This window comes from Geospiza fortis, unplaced genomic scaffold (assembly GCF_000277835.1).
Source record: "Geospiza fortis unplaced genomic scaffold, GeoFor_1.0 scaffold112, whole genome shotgun sequence".
Lineage (NCBI taxonomy): Eukaryota > Metazoa > Chordata > Aves > Passeriformes > Thraupidae > Geospiza > Geospiza fortis.
In genome coordinates this window covers 22,612,155-22,634,862 of record NW_005054298.1, presented here as the reverse complement: position 1 = coordinate 22,634,862, position 22,708 = coordinate 22,612,155, and the positions used below count along the sequence as shown (strand labels likewise).

At 41.4% G+C, this 22,708-nt stretch overlaps 1 protein-coding gene across 3 annotated transcripts in view; it reads left to right on the top strand.

The window, feature by feature from the left end:
- The first annotated feature begins 2,510 nt into the window (after positions 1-2,510).
- The window catches only part of PIKFYVE (phosphoinositide kinase, FYVE-type zinc finger containing), a 60,895-nt gene continuing 40,697 nt past the window's right edge, over positions 2,511-22,708 (top strand). For 2 of the 3 annotated variants that reach the window (XM_031056793.1, XM_014307230.2), the window contains exons 1-9: positions 2,511-2,689; positions 4,158-4,337; positions 9,453-9,571; positions 12,260-12,431; positions 13,120-13,327; positions 15,706-15,795; positions 18,679-18,817; positions 21,411-21,568; positions 22,378-22,489. In XM_031056793.1, coding sequence (XP_030912653.1) covers positions 2,518-2,689; positions 4,158-4,337; positions 9,453-9,571; positions 12,260-12,431; positions 13,120-13,327; positions 15,706-15,795; positions 18,679-18,817; positions 21,411-21,568; positions 22,378-22,489 — 1,350 coding nt within the window. In that variant the 5' untranslated portion in view covers positions 2,511-2,517. Of the gene's footprint in view, positions 2,690-4,157; positions 4,338-8,595; positions 8,684-9,452; positions 9,572-12,259; positions 12,432-13,119; positions 13,328-15,705; positions 15,796-18,678; positions 18,818-21,410; positions 21,569-22,377; positions 22,490-22,708 lie in introns of those variants that run through there. The other variant, XM_031056799.1, reaches the window with a different exon arrangement.

Below are 22,708 nucleotides of genomic sequence, written 5' to 3'. Positions count from 1 at the left end.
TCTCCTCTCTGCCGCTCCAGGGCGGGGAAGGCGGCGGTGTCCCCTTCACGGAGGGGAGAGCGGAGCAGCTGTCTCCTGCACGGAGATTGGAGGGGAAGCGTGTGTGACACGCAGTTGTGTCCGAATTGCGGGTGGTCTTGCGCCGGGGTGCGTTATCCGGGTGCCCGGGAGTGTGTGTGTGTGTAGGAGGACGGGCCGTGTCCGTCTGGCACCGAGCCGCTGTGGGCTGGTCTGTGGGACGCGGGATGTCCCGGCCCTGCTCTGCAGGAACAGCAGTGTGGGGAGGGAGCCTCACGGCCACCCTCATACTCCGTGTTTTATCGGTGGTGAGTTGGTGATTGCTGAAGCTGCAGCTTCGAGGGGGCTTAGATACATTCCCCGTGACTGTTGGTGAGGATCCTGTGAGGAATGTACTCTGGTTTGCTGCTTATTGACCGATATGTGCACCTTGCTTTCCCCTTTCCCATATTATACAAACGAGTGACTATTTCTTGGTTTCTTGTGGTGGGATGTCCCACTTTTCCCTTTAGTGGGACTGCTAAAGCATAGAAAGGCTGATGGAGCTAATGCTTGGTATAATACTATTCTTCTTAATAGTTTTAATTAGACCAATATTGCTGTGACAGGAGCAGTTATTATGTTTTTTTTTCCCTCCTTGAAACACAAGTTTTTCTATAATCACATATACACACACACACATATACCTATCTAGTGCACATTCAGAGACTTTCTTGTAACTCTTATCTTGCCAGGCTATAGTCAGTTGCTGAAATAGGAACATAGTTTCCTACAAAACTGTTTGACTTCATAGTGGGATTTTTAATGTGGTAGGTACACCCTTGTTTTATGTTCAGCATTTAGAAAGCAAACTATTAGTTGCCTTAAGAATTTCAAATTTACCTGAAAAGTTTCAAGGAAAATGTTCCATGAACTCAGGTGTTTAAGTACATTCAAATCACCTGTTTGAATAATACTGGTGAAATGAACAACATTTACTTACTGGTGAAATGAACATGATTTACTGGGTAGAAGGATGTGGAAGACTGAGACTCAGCCTTACATAAAGAACCTGAACAAAGTTTCTCTTGAAACTTAGTAAATGACGCCTCTCTGCTTTCTTGTAAATGATGCCTCTCTGCTTTCTTGTAAATGATGCCTCTCTGATTTCTTTCCTGAGGACATGTGAATAGCAAAAGAGACTCTGAGCTGAAGGTGCTTACTGTACAGAGCAACAAGCAGAAGTCCATTGAGCAGTCATGTGAATGACTTGCAGATGCATCTTTTTGGCACTCTTTGTAGGAGAAGTCAAACTTTGCCACATGAGCTGCTTGTTAGCACTTTCAGTGTCACTTGCTGATCTTGTTGATTTTCTCTGGACTGCACAGATTTCTTTCAGTGTGGCTTCTTGGAACTTGGAAGAAGATATTCTAGTGAGCAATACATGCCTGTAAGTTCTAGGGAACAATTGTGGGAACTGGAAATTGTTATGTCGTGAAGTGGGTGTCAGCTGCTAAGTAGGTAGTAGGTTCATAAGGGGTTTTGATGCTTGGCACCGGTGAAAATCAGCCGTTGCTCATAGGTTCCATCAGCTCAGCTGCCTGTGTTCTACTCTCTCAAACATTTCACTAAATCTTTCTTAAACAAAGATGAAGGTAGTAAGCACCTTAGCCTAGTAGGCTAGAAATGCAGGCGGAGTGAGGTATTGTGAAAGAAATGGGGTGTCTGATCAGCTTATAGAGTGTGGGTTGGGGAAAAGTATGACTCTTGGCTGTATGGCAGCGTTGGTACACAGAAAATAGTATGGCTTCTTCTAATACAGAAAGTGGTTTGGGGTTTTTGTTTGTTTTTCCTAAATGGAGCTGCTCTGAAAACGAGGATGTTTGAAGGTGTTAGATTTGACAACAAGTAAACCACAGTTTGGATTGTTGCTTCCCTGGTAACCTGTACAAGGGCCTGTATTGTAATGCAGAGAGGAGGGAAACAGTTTCCCACCAAAAATAATCTTTCATTCCTGTTTTTGTTTGTAGTTCATTCTACTTCTCACTCTGAAGTTAACCTGGCCAAACAACAAGTCTGCCTTGTGCTTGCTCAGGCATGCCTGTTTTCAGTTTTGTTACAAGGGCTGCAGAGGTCGCAACATTAGGAGAAAAGCTGTCAAAGTTAAAACTTCTTTGTGGCATGTCTGCAGAGTCTCCATTTGAAAACTTCAAGTTCTCATAAACCTCTATTGCAGTGTGTCATCAGTGTAGAGGTTGTTTATTTTGTTGCTCTGGATGTTTAACTGGGCACTGTGAATTACACTCTGCAGAGGTGCTGCTCTCTGTCAGTGGCTGGGCAGGGGGCATGGGCTCCTCTGGCATTCTTGGTCTGTGCTAATAGCAGGTGCCTGTGGTCAGTTGGGTGAATGTCTGTCCTCTGGGTTCCAATGAGACATCTCCTGCTCAGAAGGCTGAGGAGGTTCTGTTTCACCCTCCCTTGTGTAATGTGTGTTGCTGACCTCTTTCCAGGGCACCTGAAATGGCTGCAGATGAGAAACGCTCTCCGACACTGGACTCTAGCAGTGACCTACCTCGTTCTCCCAGCAGCCCATCTCATCTCACTCACTTCAAACCGCTGACTCCTGACCAGGACGAGCCTCCTTTTAAATCAGCTTACAGTTCTTTTGTAAATCTCTTCCGTTTCAGCAAAGGTGGGTGCTGGGGGGATGTGTGGGCATGGCTTGTGTGTGCTGTTTGCTGCTTGTAAAAACACCTCTGAGCATAGGAGCATAATGTCACAGGGCTGATGTCAGCTCTTTTCTGAGAGATGTTGCATCTGGCTTTTGGGTGATGTAGGAGAGCTTTATTATGAAAGATAGCCAGTGTCTTGCAGCTGGAAATCTGTAGCTGCCCATGAAAGTCTAAGACAGGTAGTATTGTATAGATTCTTAGCTTGACATCAGAATTTCCTTTGCCTGTATGATTTTTTGTTTTTGGGCTGAAAGTAGGAGTAACCCTCTGCCAGCCTGCATGAGCAAAATGTGTGCTTGTCCTTCCAGTGCAAGTTCTTACTTCAGACTTCATCCACCTCTCACCTTCCTGTGCATCCCATACCTGCTGCTGGGTGACAGCTGACCTGCAATAAAGCAGGAAGTCCACACTTAATTTGCATAGCTTAGGTGTTCCTCATCAGGAAGTCTGAAGTGTTGTGAAAGTTTTGTATGTTAAAAAGTATTACATGATTTTGGCCTTTGTGCTGCATGTGTCATTAAATATGTTCTCAGTGGGCAAACTCTGAAAGAACTGTGTGAGTTCCTTTTTGTTTCAAAGAAAGATCCTGCTAAGAATGGTGAATGAATGCACCTGGATTTTGTGCAAAGTCTGTGTATTCCTTTACTAGAGATGGCACACTGGTCAGCTGCTTTTGTTTAGTCTGTTCATTATCCAGCTTTGTTAAGCATACTTCAGCAATGTTTGAGCTGGGGGAAAAGAGCCAAACAGCTTTTTGTGTAACTGATCTGTTCAGACTCTTCTTATGCAGAATGAAAAATAATTACTTGGTATGACTGCTATTAGTTTGCATACTAGAGTAGCACCTGTCATTGCTAATTTATTGAAAGTAGCATAAAATGTGGTCGATATTGGATTCACTTGTTTTGCTCTGACAAATGTAGCTGGAGTCAGCAATGTCTTTTGTTAAGTGAATGGGAAAACAACCTTGAAACAACACATGAAATGTGCATCTTACTGGAATCAATGAGAACTTGTCTATACTTGGTCTGCTGATGGAAATTAAAGGCTGTGGTAACTTTACTGTGACCTCAGTACTGGCTTGTAAAATAACTGAAAATCTCTTTTCAAGGCAGAAGCTGATAGTCAAATGTAGCTATTCTATTTTGCAAGAATAATTCACATTTGGATTCACGAATAATCTGCCAGGGGTTTTTTTTGACACTTTTCACATTAGGGAATTTCTGAAATAGCCTGAGCCTTGAAGACAGCCTACTGTCCTGTTTCTATGATGTGTATAGTACCTCTAAAACTGAAAAATCATTTGTTTTGTTTATCATGATCCAAAAGAGCTATTTGTGAGAGTTTTTTTAACCTTAGGTTTGTGTGTACTACTGGTTTTCTTTATCATGTCTGAACAGGTGGTTTCTTGCTTTTTGTCAACTCTAGATGATGGCAGGCTTTCATCCCCAGCAGAGAGAGCAGAGGCAGGACAGAGTGATCCACAGGCATTGAGTGGTGGCTGGTCCAGTCCTCAGCATCCCACGAGGGCTCAGTCCCTGAGATCACCAATCCCTTACAAAAAACAACTGAGTGGTGAGCTGCAAAGAAGATCTTCTGCAACTCTGGGTAATTTCAGCTCTTTGTTCTATAAGACAATGTTGCACTAGCCAGGATGCTTCAGGGGGAGGTGGAAGGATGTGAACAAAGGCTCACTGAGTGTCTAGATTCGTAGCAAAATTTAGTATCAGGCTACACTGCTTCTGTTAGTGAGGTTGCACTTTAACCTCATAACCCTCCACCCTTCTTGGTGTTTCAGCAAGACAACTTCTTGTTGGGGCTCTGCACTTTTAATTGGAAAACAGTCTGGAGCAGAAGAGGCTGCCAAAACACATCTAATGTTTTAAAGTCACCTGAACTTTGATCCTGAACATTTCTGCTTTGTCTTGAGAGACTACAGTTTCTTAACATCCACATGCTACCTCTTACTTTAGTGCTTAGTCTGGGTGGATTTGGTGTTTCGGTCTTCAAGGGAGTTGTAAATGAGAGTTTTTGCTTGTAGTTGTTTCAAGGAGAACTGAATAGGAAGTTGTGTTTAAGATTTTTCATTTTTTTTCAATCCTGCCTAAACTATTGCCAGATTCTATACTGAATCTTTTAGCTGGTATGTGAATTGATTGCAACTGTGTAATGACTTTATGAAGATGTGAAAGAGCTAGGAAGTTGATTACAGGGATCTCTCTTGAGATCTGACTGGTTACTGTTGGCTGTTGCTGATAGCCTTGAGGAAACTGCTAAACTGGGTAACAATCTTGTGCAAGGCAGTATTTCCAAGAGTGTGGTACCTAGTGCAAACAAATCAGATCCTAAATGTTGTTAATATGTATGGGATTTTCCAAAAGACCTGTCATTTTGGTAGCCAGGCAAAAGTCTAGTACAGAGAACTAGCATTTTTACCGAAGTGATTTGCATGCTTGGTTAAACATGTTCTTCATCTTCCTCCTTGCCATCTAGTAGTATTTGATCTTTTTAGTTGTACTTCTTCCAATGAACCAATTAAGGGGGTTAATTAATTAATTAATGTGGGGTTTTTGTTTTGTTTGCTTGGGCTCATTTTTAAAGAATTTTCTCAAATGTCTCAAGAACAGCCATATGCTCTTGGCTGATAAGCCAATTTACTTTTACTTGGCACCTCTTGTAAATCACTTGGAAATTGACAGGTGATTAGATGTTAGAAGCCTTCAGGTGAAGTATGTTGTTTGATACTCAGAAGGCAGAAGTAATCTTGCTATTTGACTTCCTCTGGGATTAGGCAGCCAGAGAATAAGATTTAATTTAAGGTGTGTGGGAGGAACTGTTTTTGTAGTATTCCAGCTGTTTTTCAGGACCTCCATTCATATCTCTGGGTTTGGATGCAAATATGCTTAGAAAAATGTGATAATGAATTAGCCTGCAAAGAAGTAAAGTTAAGACAAGCAGGAATTGCTGCTCACTTTTTTGAAGAGATTTCTGTGGTACTGTGTGCTGAGCAGCCTGACTTGCTGTTGGGTATTTTCTTCTGGACAACCTTGGTGCTGTAACAAACATGAGCTCTGTGTGACACATGTAAAAGTGTACTGGATTAGTGAGAAGGTTTGGGGGAGTGTTTTAGGCCATCTCACTTTGTTTGTAGAGGGGGAAAAATACTTGCATTTCCTTCTCTAAAAGTCAGGCATTGGGTTTTTTGAAGCAAACTTTAGAAAATTCTTTTTCTTTCCTTTTTTGACCTTAAGTTGTGCTGAATAATTAGGTCTTTGAGGATTGTCTTTGAGTAACAGAGAATTTTATTTCTGCTATTGCAGCTGATGCTGGCCTGCACAAATAATCTTAGAAATTATTATCATATCTAAATGGTGAAAAGCAGGAAAATAAGTGATGGGATTTACATAAACATCCAGATTGGTAAATTGGGCCACCCATTGGCTTCAGTGACAGGGAGGTGTCTAATTGAGTTAAGTTTTCTTGTAGCCCTGTGTCCACAGGCCTGTATATGTCTCTCTAGGCTTTGCCATTACTTAGATACTTAATAACGTGGGCAACTGTAGGCAGGAAAATATATAAGCACTTCACAAAAGTCTCTCCAGCCCACTTAGTCTTAAATAATGTATCATGTTGAGGAAACTGAAAGGAATAAATAAATAAAAGGTTGCTTCTGGTGCCTCTAAATAGTGATGAAATGAATTGCTCCTGAAGATGCTGACCCTCACCCCTCATCTATCCATTAGCTTGTAGCGTCTGTGCAGCATATCTCAATGCTTGGGGCCTGTGCTGTCTGGCAGAACTTATGTAGGGTTTCAGTTCTGTGCTTCCCTTCAGCACTGCTTATACAGAAATGCTCCTTACTGACTTTTGTGAAAATAAGAGGAGCATTGGATGCCTGGCTTATGTCAGAGATGCTCTGAGGGTTGTGTGGCTGAAGAACCAGTGCTGAGACTCTGCAATGGCTCCTGTGGCCTCTCTCTTGAGTAGTCTGTTGCATCATCATGTGCTGGTTGTGTTGGACTGTGTGTGCTGTGCTGTCAGATGAGGGCTTTCAAGGTGCTGGATTGAACCAAAATAGTCCAACAATGAGACTGTTGTCACTGAGATAATGTCACAGCTTGCAAATCCTGTTTAAGGAGAACTGGAAATGCTGACTGCTGCAGAGGGAGCATGGGTAGTAAAAGCACTTCTAGCTTGTTACCCTGTCATGCAGGATAATGCTGTTAATGCTAGACAATTGTAACAGACTGGCAGTGATAGGGAGTGGCAAAGGAGCTTAGCAGGAGCAAAGGAATGGCCAATGATCATATAGGGGAAGAAGGCCTGAGGAAGGTGGTGCTTACTGGAAACCACTGTGGAGCGTGAAGTACTACCACAGCATCTTTTCTAATCAAAAAGATTTTGGAACATGAAAATGCATGCTATAAAATGAACTTAAGGGCAGTTTTCCTAGTTTTCATGGCAGTACTTTTTATGGCAGTGATTTGAGGAAGATGTGATGTTTGAACTGTGAAAGTGAAATTGAATATGAAATTTAATGCTGTGGCAGCAAGTAATTAGATAGCAATTTGTGTTGTTTCATATTAGCAAAACTAGTTTCTTTGGCAGGGGTGGTTTTTTATTGTTGAAACTGTGTGAATCTCTACCTTTTGTGTAGTTCGGTATGATCAGTTCTCCTATAAACTGAAACTATAGGTTGCAACAAAGTAGTTCTTGTGGTGTTTTTGCCTTGTCATTCACTGTAAAATGAATGAATGCTGAAATACTGTGGAATCATGAAACTCTGTGAAAACATATTTCTATACTTTAGAGGTTTTTTTCTTAGGTTTTTCCAAGGATCAGCAACCATAAATGCATATAGGAAGGATGATGTTTACTGTTGAAATAAGTTAACTGGTTTTTTTAGCTGTAGAAGTTAATTTTTAACTTATAATAATGCAGTTTGGATCAGGGGTAAGAGTTAACATGAGATTGATACCAGGGAATTCTTTTTGAAGGATGGTGTTTTAGACAGTGTTTCCTTTACTGCAGCAATGATCACTTTTATTTTCTTGCTATACAGTGTTTTTCTTCAGAAAGGGAGAAATCTCATTATTGAGAAAGAAAAGAACCAGCTGAATTTTAATCTGGGTATCAGTCAGTTTCTGTAGTACAAACAGGTTGGCCATGTGCTGCTACTGCTGATGGCTTACTTTTTCTTATGTAGATGACATTGTTCTGACATTGTTTTATACAACAGAGAAAAGGGCATTTAACTACCAAGAACCAGTGTGGAGTTACCTGTGGCATTTCCTCAATGCTGTGTATGTTTGTTTTTGGAAGTCGCTTGCCTGACAAGATTTATTGGTAGTTAGGCAGTAGATCTCATAATTCTTTGAATCGGAAGCAACATTCCTGGAAAGGAGATACTCTTGAATTGGGAAGAAGTACCAGGAAGTAAATGCAGCATAGATCTTGTGATAGAAGTAAGGAGGAGCCAGACGTTTCTCTGGTGTTATCAACGTCTTCCTGAAATATGAAGGTCCTCTTAATCACCCTAAAATACTGAACTTTGTACTGCCCAAAAGTCTGTTTGATTTTTAAAAAGAAATCAATTCCAAGTGGCCAGTTACAGAAATGGGTTTCTTTTCTTAAAAAGGAAAATGTGCATTCTTTGTTATACATAGCAGCAAAGTGTGGGCTGATTGACTAAAAATACCTCCTAAGAAGCTGAAGAGGAGGCATGGAATCTCAGAGTTTTAGTCCCATTAAGGGAGTGCTTTGGTCTGCTGCACACGGAGCAGTAGCGTAGCTGTTACTGCACAGCAACAGTTAACGGGCTTCAGGCAGAGCTGTCAGCGTTCTGCTGACATCAGGGAGAGCTCAGGCAGTAAACAGGGAGCAGCCATGTCTGCTCTTCCTGTACCAGGGGCAAGCTAAATAAAACACTTGTCAGATGGAGAGCAACGAAGCTGGTAAGAAACTTTAAACTATTCAGAAAGTTATTAATCTAGGAAAGAGACTCTGAAAATGTTTAAGTGTTTAGGTAATAGAGCTGTGATTTCACATCTTCCTGGAGAGAAGGAAGCTATTTGTAGTTTGTTCAGCAATGCTTCAAAGTAAAAGAAATTACCTGCATTGCATTTTTATTCAGGAAGTCTCTTTGCTATAGTTAATAAAGAATGACTGTACAAATTCTCAACAACCTGTTGTTTTTGTTAGAAAAAAACCAAACCAAACAAAAAAAACTGCAAACCCCTCAAAAATGTGGACTTCTGAATTACTGTTTTTAATAGGAACTGAGCAATGGAGTCCTGATTTTTTGCTGTAGTAATTTATAAATAAGTTCAGGTCAAAGCATTTACTTGTACTACTCCTAGAATGAATGTGTATATTGTAGCAATTATTTTGCAAGTATTAGTATCCTAGAGGGCATTTAAAAATGAGAACTCAATGCTTTGTAACAGACTACTACAAGCTTCATCTAGTAGGTTGAAAATCACTTCTTTGAAAGATGTTTTCATTCTCAGAGACCTTAAATGGCTTCTTGTAAACACAGAGGGTGGTATTTAAAATGTCAGTCACAGCAAACTGTCTGGCATCAAGGGCAAGGAGCCATACACATTGTAACTTGGTAAAATGTATATATATGTGAATGTTTTTCCCTCTGATGGGGCTTTGTGTTGTGATGTGAGTGTTGGTGTATCATGGAAGGAATGAATATTGCTTTCTCTTCCCTTCCAGACAATCGGAGGAAAGTAGAACCACCTCTCGGAGGTCATGATCCTCGAACTGCAGTTCAGTTAAGAAGCCTCAGCACTGTTTTAAAACGCCTCAAAGAAATCATGGAGGGGAAGAGCCAGGTACTTCTTTAGAAGGATTTGTCGGCCAAACCATCTAGAAAATTAACTCTTTGCTGGACTTTTCTGAGCTTTTTTTTTACATACAGCATGAGGATTTTTTTCTGGATGTTTGAAGGATGAGTGAATAAACTCAAAAAGCATTGTGTGAATGCAGGGGAAACAATTTCATTTGATGCTGACTTTTGACTTGCCAAACATCTGTCATACTGGGGGCGTGAATCATTGTGTTTACTTGGCTTCTTGTGCTTGGACCAGATGCTCTCTTTTTAGACTCCTTCCCACTTATGTGTTACCCAGCCTAGTGAAAAAAAACCCTAATAGTTTTCTCTCTAGAAGGCTAACCATGGACAGGTGAAACACATTAACTGTCACAAATAGTAATGAGAATTCTTGGAGTGGTTTAAATCTGCTACTTACTGTGGTACTGATTGGTCAGTAATATTTGCTTGAAAGGTGTGCCCCGTTAATCAGTTTCAATTATAGACAAAAGTCTGGTGGTTGCTACTGACTTACTGATTTCATCTCCATCTACTGAGTTGGACCATACCTTTAAGAAGAGGCTCTAGTTGAGGAAAGAATCCACACCTATTTATAAGTGAGGGTATAAATAGCTGTCTGTGGGCAAGACATGAACAGGCAAAAGTACATTTAATTAAAAACTGGTAGAGGAAAGAAACAGCTTTTGGCTTGATAGCTTTTATGGGTAGACTTTGAGTAAACTTACTTAGCTTCCAGTACTGTTCTGCTTGTAAGAATTATCTTGCTTTGATAGAAAGGGCAAGATTTTTGAGAGTGAAGCAGAAGCCTTTCATTGCAGTAAGCAGGGCATTGAGTATGCCCCTTACTAATATTTCAGTTTGTGGCAACTTCTGAAGGCCCTAGAGATTTTCAGATGTATTTGAAGCTAGTGGAGGAGTGCTGAAACAGACAGGATACAGCAGTAAATGAATATGACTGGAAACAGTCTGTTAGTTGTCAGCATACTGACTTCTGTAAAAAAGATAATGCATCACTGCCTTTGACTGCAGCCATGTTTTGCTTGAGTCGTTTCAGGCAACAATTTGTTCCTGCTGTGGGCTTGGCCTGTCTCTACAGGAGACCTCTTTACTTTTGTAGAAAGCTTGTGTCAGATTCTAGAAGGTGGTTTTCTAATGAGCCTTTACTGCTAAGGCAGGCCAAACTTCTGTTTTGAACCCTCCCTCATGACAAGAACAGCCTGCAAGGAGGGCAGAGAGTTGGGAGGTGTGACCAGCAGTGTCTGGGTTTCTGGACACAGTCACGTGCAAGTGGGGCACAGCTTGGTTTTTGGAACAGCCCCTCTCTATGTGGTAGATCCAGAGACCTGGCTTGTTATGCATAGTTGAAAAGAACCCCTGTTATATGGCATCCCCTGCGGCTTTGCAGCAGTTCCTTGGCAAAGCTCTTCACTCCAATTTTCCCTGCTTGAAGCTGAGTGTTAATCTTAAAAAGTTCTAGATTCTCTAAAACCCTAGGCTGTCTTGAGCAGTCCTCAGCTTTTCTGTGTTGATTTTCTTGCCTGAGGACAGCATGAAAGTGTTGTGTTGTTTATCATAACTGCTTTGGTTTCAAAATTGGTCTAGCAGCTATGTCAAACTTTAGTTTGTGAATATCCAAAAATAAATCCCAATTTAAAATGAAATCCTATGAGGTTTTTTGATTATGTGAAAACAAGAGCAGGGATCACCTTTCTTTTGTGTGATTACTTTCCTCTGATTGTTTTGAGCTAGTACTTGCAGCAGTTTCTCTTCCTAAGAAAAACCTGATGTATTCTATCCCTTTGAAAAGGCTTTTTGCCCGAACTGAACTCTAGCAAAGAGTGTTGCACAGGCAGAGCTGTCATGTGACCATTAGCAGTTGTGTCCATCCGTGGGAGTTGCAGCTGGTGTGCTCAGAATCACAATTGAGAGTTTGTCTTGCTCTATAGCTTCTACACCAATGGAACTTTTAACTCTGTTTTTAAGGTTATGTTTTTCCTGTGCCTATACCAATGCTGTTAATTAATATATGTTGTTGTCTGCTGAATATGAATTTCAGTTTCCTTCATATAGCAGTTAACCTGGAGTTTTGAAACAAAATCAATCTGGGATGGGCTTTTCCAACTATTTCCTGAAATGTTGAAGAATTCGATCAAATAATACAACTTTTTACATGTATCTATAATCCTTTCAAAACATATCCCAATATTAGCTGTTGAGATGATCTTCCTGCAGTGATAATTTCTGATAACTTGATTTACTCCTAGATAACAGCTTCAACTGATATGTGGTGGGTTTTTTTCTTCTCATTTTAAAACTGTGCTAGTTGAGGACCTCTCATGTGCTGGGGCAAATGAGAGGCGAGAGCAATCACTACTTCATATATTTGTTTATTTTTGACTTCTGTCTACATCCCATGATAGTTTTATTCTGCTTTGCTTCCATCTTGGATCAAGGAGGCAAAGTCCTACTGGGTTTATTCTCTTAATTCAGAGCTCTCAGCCTTCTGACACCCTGTAAAACCACAAAAAAATCCTTTGTGTGCTTTTATGCAAGAGTGTGTGTACACATGCACGGATATGTGGATGTCAAATTTTCTTTTCCATAAGCCTAGTCTACAAAGAGTCATGAAACTAAACATGCTTTCTTATTTACAAAAGAAAAAGCTTTTGTCTGCTGTCTTCTTTTGTAGGACAGTGACTTGAAGCAGTACTGGATGCCTGACAGCCAGTGCAAAGAATGTTATGACTGTAGCGAGAAATTCACCACTTTCCGAAGGAGGCACCACTGTCGACTTTGTGGGCAGATCTTTTGTAGTCGATGCTGCAATCAGGAAATCCCTGGAAAATTCATGGGCTACACAGGTAGGGTTTATTTACTGAGAAACAGAGCAGTGTGCTCAGCTCTGTTTGGGTTACTGCATCTGAGATCCTGGCATCTTCTAGAAAATGCTGTACAGGTCTGTAGTGGGCTTAAAAACAAGAAAAAAGAATCACAGGACCTAATTCTACCAGTTTCTCTATGAAAGATGGTGGATTATGCCATGCCTGCTAATTTTTACCACACTACAAAACAAATATGGCCACTATTGAATAAGATTTTGCAGTACAATAAAGTATGCCCAAGGAAAAGCTGCTCTGAGTAACAGTAGTTTTAAAGTATGAGCCACATGTTTTAATTGAGGGTCAGGGGAAAATCTTTCAAATACCAGTTACCAAATTCTAGACATCAGCTGGTGTGTCATATCTGACTGGCTGTTGTTCTGCCATCATTTCAGTGGGCACGTGTGTTCTCCCTCCCTCTTCCTTTCCTTGTCTCTCTTCTCTCTCCTCTTTCACTGATCTTGTGTTAGGTATCATTTGCCCTGGAAAAACTCCCTGAGTGTGTAATTATCCAGGCTTTTGCCCTTTAAGAGAGTATGAGAATTAGACTTGCAAAGAGGTTTTGAAACAGAAAATCCTTCTGTTTCAGCCACTATACACCTCTGATCCTGCAGGAACAGAGTTCTGTTTGTTCCTGTTCGCTTACACTCTCTGGTTCCCTCTTCCATAGGGGATCTCCGAGCCTGCACTTACTGCCGGAAAATAGCCTTAAGCTACGCACACTCCACAGACAGCAACTCCATTGGAGAAGACTTGAATGCCCTGTCGGATTCTGCGTGCTCTGTGTCCGTGCTGGATCCCGGTGAGCCGCGTACGCCGGTTGGGAGCCGCAAAGCCAGCCGCAACATCTTCCTGGAGGAGGATCTGACCTGGCAAAGGTAAAGGCAGTGGCTGCATGCTGAGCTCTGCAATCTCAACTGTTCTCAGGCTGACAGCTGCCTAGACAAAAGCTGGTGGTTTCCACCTAGTAAGCTTAGATTCCAACTCCTGTAAAAATAATCTAATTCTGTGCTTGCTTGTAATATTCTTCTCTTCAAGTTGAAATATGGAAACATTTCTAGTGAAGTTTTAATTTATTTGCAGTTCTTCCTTTATTGTACTGCTTCAGTGATTCTGTACCAGTGACAGAGCAGGCTTTTGTATTCAGAATTTAAAAAAACAGAACCAAAATCACACCATCTAACCACCACTGTGTTGAGAGGCAAGTCAATGTAACACTGGTGCTTTACCTGTCATGTTTCAAATTGGGCAAGAGAACATAAGAAATACTCTCTGTGTAGGTAAAAGAGAAGTGATGGAAGTAACCACCTGTTTCAGATGAAGTGGGATTGAAAGGAGAATAGAGAGGACCTATAAAGATCCTCCAATCTCCTTTCAAAGTATATTTATTCCTATTGGTCTCTAATGAGGGGATCTTTATTTTTGGGCCATGAGTAAAAGAACACTGTACTTCTCAAGTGCTATGCAAGTTATTTTTGGAATACCTTGATTTAATTTAGTGTTGTGGGGAAGAAGAAATAGTCAGGTATGGTATTTGTGCTCATTTCCCTAAAACAGAAGAACAGGCAGATGTGAAACTACTGAGGAGGTCTTGAGTCAGAACCTTTGTTTATCTGAGCGGTAGTGCTAGTGACGTATGATATATGCCCCGTAGCACCTCTTCTGATCGTATTTAAAAGAAAACCTGTCAAACCATTTACTGTCTTCAGAGAATGCCCTGGCTCTTGCCTTGCATGTTGCTTTTCAGAATATGATGCTTCTGTCAGGAAGCATTTAAATTATCAGGTTTAGGCCTATATAAAGAAAAGTACTTCTGGTTTAATGTTATGGTCATTTAAAGTGGTAATGTAACAATGTATGGGATAATTTTGAATTGGGAAATAAGTAGATGTTCTCAGAATCTTCTCTTCAAATGTACAAAATACTAAAGGTATTGTTAGTTTTGTCTTCGGATGTGTTGTTAGTGCCTTTATAACGACAGTTCAGCTGCCTGTAGACATGAGCATGTAAAGAAATAATCTATATCTTTATTTGTAGCACTCGAAAAGGTTCCTATCGTTGAAAGACTCATAACTCATAACACAGTCTTTTTGAGAGACACTGAGTAAATGTGGACCTCTTTTATGTGTGAGAGGAAGAGAGATTTGGGATTAGGTGATTTATTGTTGCTTTAGCAGGATTAACATTTTCGTCAGTGCTCGTTGCACTTTGCAGTGGGTTACAGTGCTTTTCTTAAATACTGTTTGGTAAGTTCCTGATTGACCTTAAGATATTTAAACGCAAGATACTGAATTTAAATGGTGCCACAATGGGAACTGGCAACTCACAACTTCATAATGGAGCAGAGGTTGTGTTCTAATAGTGGCTTCTGCATGCGAAGTAGTTTGTTTCAAAAGAAAACCCGGCAGTTGTCTCTTTCCAAAATAATGTATCTGAGATAAGATGCTGCAAAGCAGTGAGAAAAGCATTTAGGGAGACTGATGCTGCATGTACTTGTCAGACGTGGCTCTGCTCTTTGAACAGGTGGAACACTGAGTTCCTGCTTTAACTAATTTAAAGGGCCATGTTCTTTAAAAGTGAAGGAGTGGTGTACTGTGGGTAAATACAGCTACTCAGGTAAAGCTGCATTGCTTGCAGTTTCTCATGAAGAGCATTTATCATGCTAGGAGCATTTATTGTGCTGGAGCACAGCAGGGTGGCTGTATTAGTTGGCCTGTAGTGGCTTAGGTCTGATACAGTTTTGCCGACAGGAATTTCTTTAGATGGTGCTCCAACATCTGCTGTCCTTCCTCCTGGGGTGGAAACAGAAGGAGATTGGGATCAGATTAAACAGTTACAGAAGGTTGTCAGGCTTTCTTGGCAAAAGCTGTCTAGCAGTAGCTATGGGTAGCGTTGCTTGGATTGCAAAGATGGTATGCTGGAGAGATCTAGTGCCAAAGCCTCTACTAGCAGCCTGGGAAAGGAAGATGTGTAAGAAAGGGAAATAGGGGAAGTGGGTGGGAAGGCAGGATGATACAGGAAGTAGGAATAGTCTGTATTGTTTAAGAGTTGAGTTTGGAAGAAGACAGGAGCACTGTCTTCCAGATACCTTTGGCCTACAGATGGGGAAAGCTCTCCCTGTTCCCTTGTTGATTTAACAATCATGGGTGTGAGTGAGAGGTATCATGACAATTAATTGTACTTTAATTACAGTTGTTCTGATGTGCTCGATGTCACAGATATCTCAAACATCTCTGCCATGCTCCTTTCCCTGCAGTTTGATTCACCCAGACTCTTCAGCTACCACGTTGTCTGCACGCCTTGGGTCTGTCCAGGAGGATGCAGGGAAGTCACCAGCTAGAAACAGGTAGACTCATTTTTTCTGAAAGTGCTGTTTCATATCTTAGATGGGACATCTCACTGCCCTTATGGAGTGGTAAGGAAGAACCATTTGTGTACCTATTTATGTTAACAAATATACTGCTTCTGAGGGCCTGTAGTTTGCTGTTGACTTGGTCAAGCAGGAGTGGTGGTGAAGAGGACAGGAGGGGAAGGAAATGGCTAAGAAAAGTACACTTCTGAGGAAGCTGAAGAAAAGGGAGTAACACCTACTTGGTGATGGGAGACAAAAAGACTCAGGTCAAGGAGGAGCAGAGGTGTAGTTTTTGTTTATTTGTGTGCATCCCCATCTGCTTCCTTTGCTCTTCCATTAAGGGTAATCTTGTTTAAATTACCAAACTTCCTCAGGCTAAAATCCCTTCATAGATCTTTATGCAAGAGTGTTAGGATGAACTTGAAAGTGTTCATGAGAGCTTTAGTGTAATTTGTGAGTACTTGAGCTTAATCCCACTAAATAGGCTGGTATTAGAAGTACAAGTGGCTCTCACTTCACAGTGCTTCTACTATGGCACTGGTTGCAATGCTTTTCTTATGGTTAAATTAAGGAAATGAAGGTAAGGCAGAGAGGTGAGGAACAGAGCAAAGATAATTTAGATTTCAAAACTGGAATTGGGACATTCAGCAATTTCTTTGCACTGGTGTTAGAGGAATACGCAATGTTTAGCAGTTTGGAGGGATCTGGCAGGACCACTGAAGACAGGGGAACTCATTTGAGAAGGATGCTGGGTGTGCTGAGAAGGATGCTGGGTGTGCCTTTTGGAGAACGATCTGCTTGCAGCCTTTATCCTTCTGGGTGATGGGAATAGTTAGGAGGAGATGCACACTGACTGTACATCTGAGACCCAAAGATCTCACCTTGGGGAGTAGAATACTGGTGAATAATTGAGTACCAAAAATCAATATTGGGCAATCACGGCAAGGAGCCCAGAATTAAAAGTCCAATGCTAAATAACTGCTGTAACTTCAAGACATGTCTGAAACCTTGAGGATGGCCTCATGCTTCCTGTTTGAATATACCCCTATTTTAAAAGGCTTTTGCTGTTTGCTCAAATATGTGGTAGTAGGATGGTTCTAATCTTGATCTGGCAGGCCCACATTGCTTATTCAAGTGAAATTTTAACTCTGGCTGTTAAATAGAGTCACCATAAGTAGTTGTTTGTTTGGGCACATGTAATGATGAGGTATAACATATCTCTGTTAAAAATTCTGAACCTTTGGAAAACAAGCTGCTGGCTTTGGGTTAAGTGATGTTAGCCTTTAGATCTTCTCAAAGCAGCTGTAGCCATTTCTTTGAGAGAAGCTTGACTATTCCTCATTCTGGAGGAAATGAAGCAGAAAATATGCCGGTTGAGTGCATTTAGAGACAGGTAACAGAAGTTACATATTGCTCTTTGTTTTCCCTGTGGGTGGGAAATGTGTTATTTGTTCTCAGTCTTGGTTTTTATGAGGGGGTAGAAAACCCCAGCAGAACAGTCAAATGTTGCAAGCAGGGTTCAAACTGCTCCCTTGCAGGTCCTTCTAAAGCATAAGCATTTCCATGGCAAAATCTCCCTCTCTGTTTAAAAAGAAATATAATAAAGGCCTCAATATAATTGGTGATGATAAAGATATAGATGTGAAATGTCACTGTTCTAACTTGCTTACACCCAAATAAAAAATCCCTACTACTTACAGGTATGTGGCACAGTTAAGGCAGCTGTTGCAAAACTGGCAGGAGTACTTAGTTATGGACTTCCATGTCAGCCTCATCTTGTGCATTAGGACACTTTCTGTTAAGATGCATTACTCTGCAGTATAAAAACAGAAATAGGGTGGCATTGCTTTCTTCATGCCTGGGCTGAGCCGCATCATCCGTGGAGAATTTTTGGGAATAATTATAGTCTGTCTGTTAGCCAGTTAGCAAGCTCTCCAAAGTTACCAAAGTTTTGTTCCAAAGGCTAGAGGCTAGCAACTGTTTTCATGAGATTGCTGCAAGCCTCCTCAGTCAGTTCAGCACTGGTGTTTCAAGTTTCCCTGTTGGTATATGCAGAAATGTTTTCCATCCTCACTCCTTAGAGTGCTGTCAGCACTGATAGGTTACACTGCAATTGCTGCTATATGATGAGAAGTTGCACTCTGGTTATTCAGAGTCTCAGGTCTAGTTGTGGGTTAATGGAGCAGAAGGTATCTGGAACTTGTTTGCATTTGTAACTTCGCAATGATAATTGCAAAATGGTGTGTTTGTGCTTGGGTGCACAGCCAAGATTTCCTAACAGCTGTGCTGAGATAAGGGGGGTGCTCCATGTCACAGTACAAGGGGGATTGCCCGCTGCAGAGACTCCAGCTTTAGAAAATGGTTTAGCCACTCTGAGGAACAAGTGCTCAAACTTCAAACTCTGCAAGCTTCCAGCTATGTATTTGAGAGTTGAAGACAAGGAATTTAAAATGGGACGAGGAGAGGATGAAGTAGCAGTGCTTTGTTACAGGGATCTGGGTATTGGCCACCCTTGCTTGACATTTGTCTTCTCTCCAAACTGCTGGAGCTTCTAATTACCCAGAATGCCATCCCTTCCCCAGTCAATTTAAATATAGACATGTATGAATTGGTGTGCCTAAACTTAGTTCCAGCTGCTTCATACAAGATCTTTACAGAAGTTTATGCTTACCTTAGCAGTTCCAAAGCAATACACTTGCTTCCTAGGAACGTGTCTTCTGCTTTGACAAGGGAGGAAGCATTAAGCAGTTTGTACTGACAGGAGTGAACAGTGTCCCAGGCTTCAGCTGGTTTTTAGTATGCTAGAAGATAAAGGCCTGCTGTGGTGAAGCACCACACGATGAGTACTTACAGTGGAATTGTTCTCTGTCCCTGCAGGTCAGCCAGCATCACTAACCTGTCTCTGGACCGCTCAGGGTCCCCCATGGTGCCTGCCTACGAGACCTCAGTCAGCCCCCAGGCCACTCGCACTCATATGAAGGCAGAGACCAGCGAGGATGAGCGCAAAATCCTTCTGGTACCTTTCACGCTTCTCTTTGCCTTGCTCTGTGAGGACAGTGAAGTTTGCCTTCCTTGTGCCATGCAGCAGGAGTATTTTGCTGCCTTTTAAAGCTCTTCTCTAAGCACTCTTACCTGGACCTCTCCTCCAGGGGGAGCAGAGATGGAGAATATTGATGCTGCTTTGGACATTACTGTCTTCTTGAAATAAATAATAGTTTTATGGGGTTTTTGCACTCAAATGTTTACAACTTTAGTCTTCCTAAGTGTGGAGTTGGTGTATGGTTGCTCTTTGAATGAAACCTGTCGTGGTTGCAGCTGTAATGCAGTGACCTGTTTTTGTATTTCTTCAAGTTGAGATTTTCTTTTTCATAGGCCACATAATCAGGAGCTTTAAATGGCTGCTTTGAAATAGTTACACCATGATGAATAAATTAAAGGCCTTAGAGTTTACTGGGCCAAAACATAATTTGGTCCCTCTTTGTTTGCAGAATAAGTAAAAAATTTTGAAGAAGGTTGTAATGATTACTTTTTAAAAGAAAAGTCAATATACAACAGTGTTCTGTGTAATCCTATTATCACTTCCCCACAGAGGCAATATTGTAGGTTGCAGTTACTGTATAAATTTCTAAACAGTAAAAAACTGTTTTGTTTCTTTGAGAGAAAGAAAGGGAAGTGTTTCCAACAAATAAGGCGAAGAAGTTGCAGAGAAGGGAAGGCAGTGTTTTTCACACGTTGAAAGATTCAAGATTGTGCCCCATTGCCACTTTAAAATCAGGCTCATTCTGTGTTACCAGGTTCTGCCTGCTGTCAGCAGTATGCATTCAAGTGTGCCTGAGGGTATAGAAACACTAACTCCTGTTTAGTTGCAAAACTCCTTTCCTAGTTCCTGAGTAAATGGATAACCACCTGAGGGAGAAACATATTTAAGGCATGTTTTTATACCACTCAGCTTCACAGATGTATGTTAATGCAGGAAAAAGGAAATTCAGACCTCTGTGAATGCAACTTGAATCAAGATGTTCAAGTCTCGGTGCTCATTGGCTTTACTTTTTTGATTTTTTTTTGGTCTATTTTCTTTCTTGAGGAAGAAGAGGACTGGTACTATTTTGTTCGTGTAAGAGCAGAAGACCGTGCCAATTAATGAAGGATTTTCTATGCATTCCTACTGTTTTTTTAATACCCTTACTTTGTGGAGTTGGCCCTATGTCAGGAGTTAATTTAAAGGCTAACCTAGTCCATTCAGAAGACTAATGAACTTTGTTCATGAAATAAAGGTAGAGAAGGTTGTATGTACATTGGGATAAGCACACACTTCAGTGAACTAGAGGTCAAAATCCTTGAGTTGGAAGGATTGACTTTGTTCTGCCAATTTCTTCAGTTTACTGTATTTACCAGTTCAAGACAGCTGAGCTGTGAAGCCTCCAGTTGCATCAAATTGTGTGATCCTATCGTGTTTGACTCCATAGCTGGTATGGAAGGGGAGCTGCTGGCATTGGTTTTAGGGGAATACCCAGAACAGCCACTGCTGGAACTGAAAGCAGAAAGCCAGTCCAGCAATAAAGTGGAGCATAACTCCTGGGCCTCAGGGCACCCTTTGGAAAATGCAATAATGTGACAGTTAATTGGAGAGCTGAAACCAGTTAAAATGTAATTAAAGTTCTGTTACACAAAAATAGAATAAATGAGGCATTTGGGAAAGTGAGCTGCAGCATCTCTTCTCCACACCTTGGGGTGGTGTGCCGCTTGGTCAAAATAGTTCCAGATCCCAGTTTCCACCTGCAATAATGGCTTGTGCTGTGCTAATTGAGAGTACATATGGGAAAACAAAAGTGGCTAGGTGCAGAAAGACAGCTCAGTATGGATGGAGCACAGCCTACAGAAGAGTTGGCACACATGTTTAGCAGGCTCCAAAATAAGTTCTAGGTATAGACTGAAGTGTTCCAAGTAGTGAGGGGAAGAGATTCACAGATTCAAAAATGGTTAATTGAGTTGGGAGGAATACACGTTTTTTTTCTTAGTGGCCAAAGCTAACAATGCCTAAAAAAGCTTCATAGGCTAGCAGTGCCTAAAAAAGCTTAATAGAAGCTGGACAATACAAAACTGGATCCTCAATAAGAGATAGTATCCTAACAGTGAACATTGCTGTGTTAAGTACTTGCTTTATATCTGGTTTTGATATTGGACTAATATGTTCACAATGCCTGGGTTGAGCACAGGTAATATAGCAAAACGTTCTTGCCAAGGATGATGTCCTCTGTGTTTGCTTACACCTCCTGAGTTTAAGAGTGGGTGCAAGGGGACATAAGTAGTGAGGACATAAGCATTCTGCAGGCAGTACAAAAGGTTACCTCATCAAAACCCCTGTATCTCTCACTTTGGTTTTTTTATTGTTCTCAACTGGATATGAATGGAAGGAAATAAGGAGCTGATTTTATATCTGTCTGTTATTTCTGTTTGCACTTTTGCATAGGTTATGCTGAATGGCTTAGATTCTGTGCCTGTTTATGGAGGGCTTTTGATTTAGAAGCTGACCTGAAGGCCTGGGTTGATGCCCTTGGAACCAGTGCTGAGATTAGGCTGGTAATTAACTTGCACATCTCCCTGTCCAGGACTCAGTCCAGCTGAAAGATCTGTGGAAGAAAATCTGCCATCATAACAGTGGTATGGAATTTCAAGACCATCGCTACTGGCTGCGGACACATCCCAACTGCATTGTGGGAAAAGAGCTGGTCAACTGGCTCATGAGAAATGGGCACATAACCACGAGGTAACGCTGATGCTTTAGGACAACACGTGTCCTCTGTCTGTATGAGAGGAGGTTGTGAGTTTGAGCTGATGTAGGGTACCTTAGACTGCAGAGATGGGCCCCTTTGCAGGGAGATGAGAGAGAAAACTTGAATCTCCCCTTTACTGTCTACCCCGGAGTAAGTTCCATTCTGACTCCATGTGCCCCCAAATGACAGGGCATGGGAGGCTGTCCGGTTTGGAAACCAGTATGGGAGGTAGCCCACCAGTATGGTGGGACAAGTATCACTCACATGGAGAACAGTGCGTGTATTACGGAAATTGTCCAAAAGTGTTCACTGCTACTCCAAAGAGCAAGTCTGCCTCTGGGATCAGAGATCAGTAATAGTGTTTGATAGCTAAATTTTCAGTGGAGCTGGCAGACTCTTAACCATGTAGGTGAATATAAACAATCTTGTGTATTTAATTATATTATAATGGGATAAAATGGAGATGGTTCTTAAGTGTAGAGCGACAGTCCTCCCACAGAGATGATCAGTATACGTAACTGAACAATACTAGCGGAGCACAAACAACATGTCTTAATCATATGTGGGACACCTCAGCTGAGTTCAGAGTACTGGCAGTCTCTTTATTTAGCTTCATGCATGAATTAGTACATCGTGCTGCCTCGCCACAGTATTGTAAATAGTGTCTGTTAAACATGGGAATGGAATAGCAACAGGTCAAATGGTGCATAGCAAATGACTCTTCCCTTTTGTAGTGTGCTTGTATCATAAACCATATGTGTTTAGAGCAAAACATAGAAAACCATCTCTATTATACTTCCAGGGTCCAGGCCATTGCCATAGGACAGGCACTGGTTGATGGACGTTGGCTGGAATGTGTCAGTCATCATGATCAGCTCTTCAGAGATGAATATGCTCTCTACAGACCATTGCAGGTAAAAGGAGTGGGAAAGCTGAAAGATACCATTCTTCTTGGATTTGGCTGTTGACTAGAATATTTTCTAATCCTGTTCTCAACAGCTGTAGTATGTTTTCTAAATCAGGTCTCTTGTACAGAAAGTAGGTGTCTTGGTTTGGAAAGACAGGAGTCTGCTAAGGAAGGCAGGAGCCTCCCCTGAAACTGAGAATGTAAACCCTCCCCACCCCTCCGAATT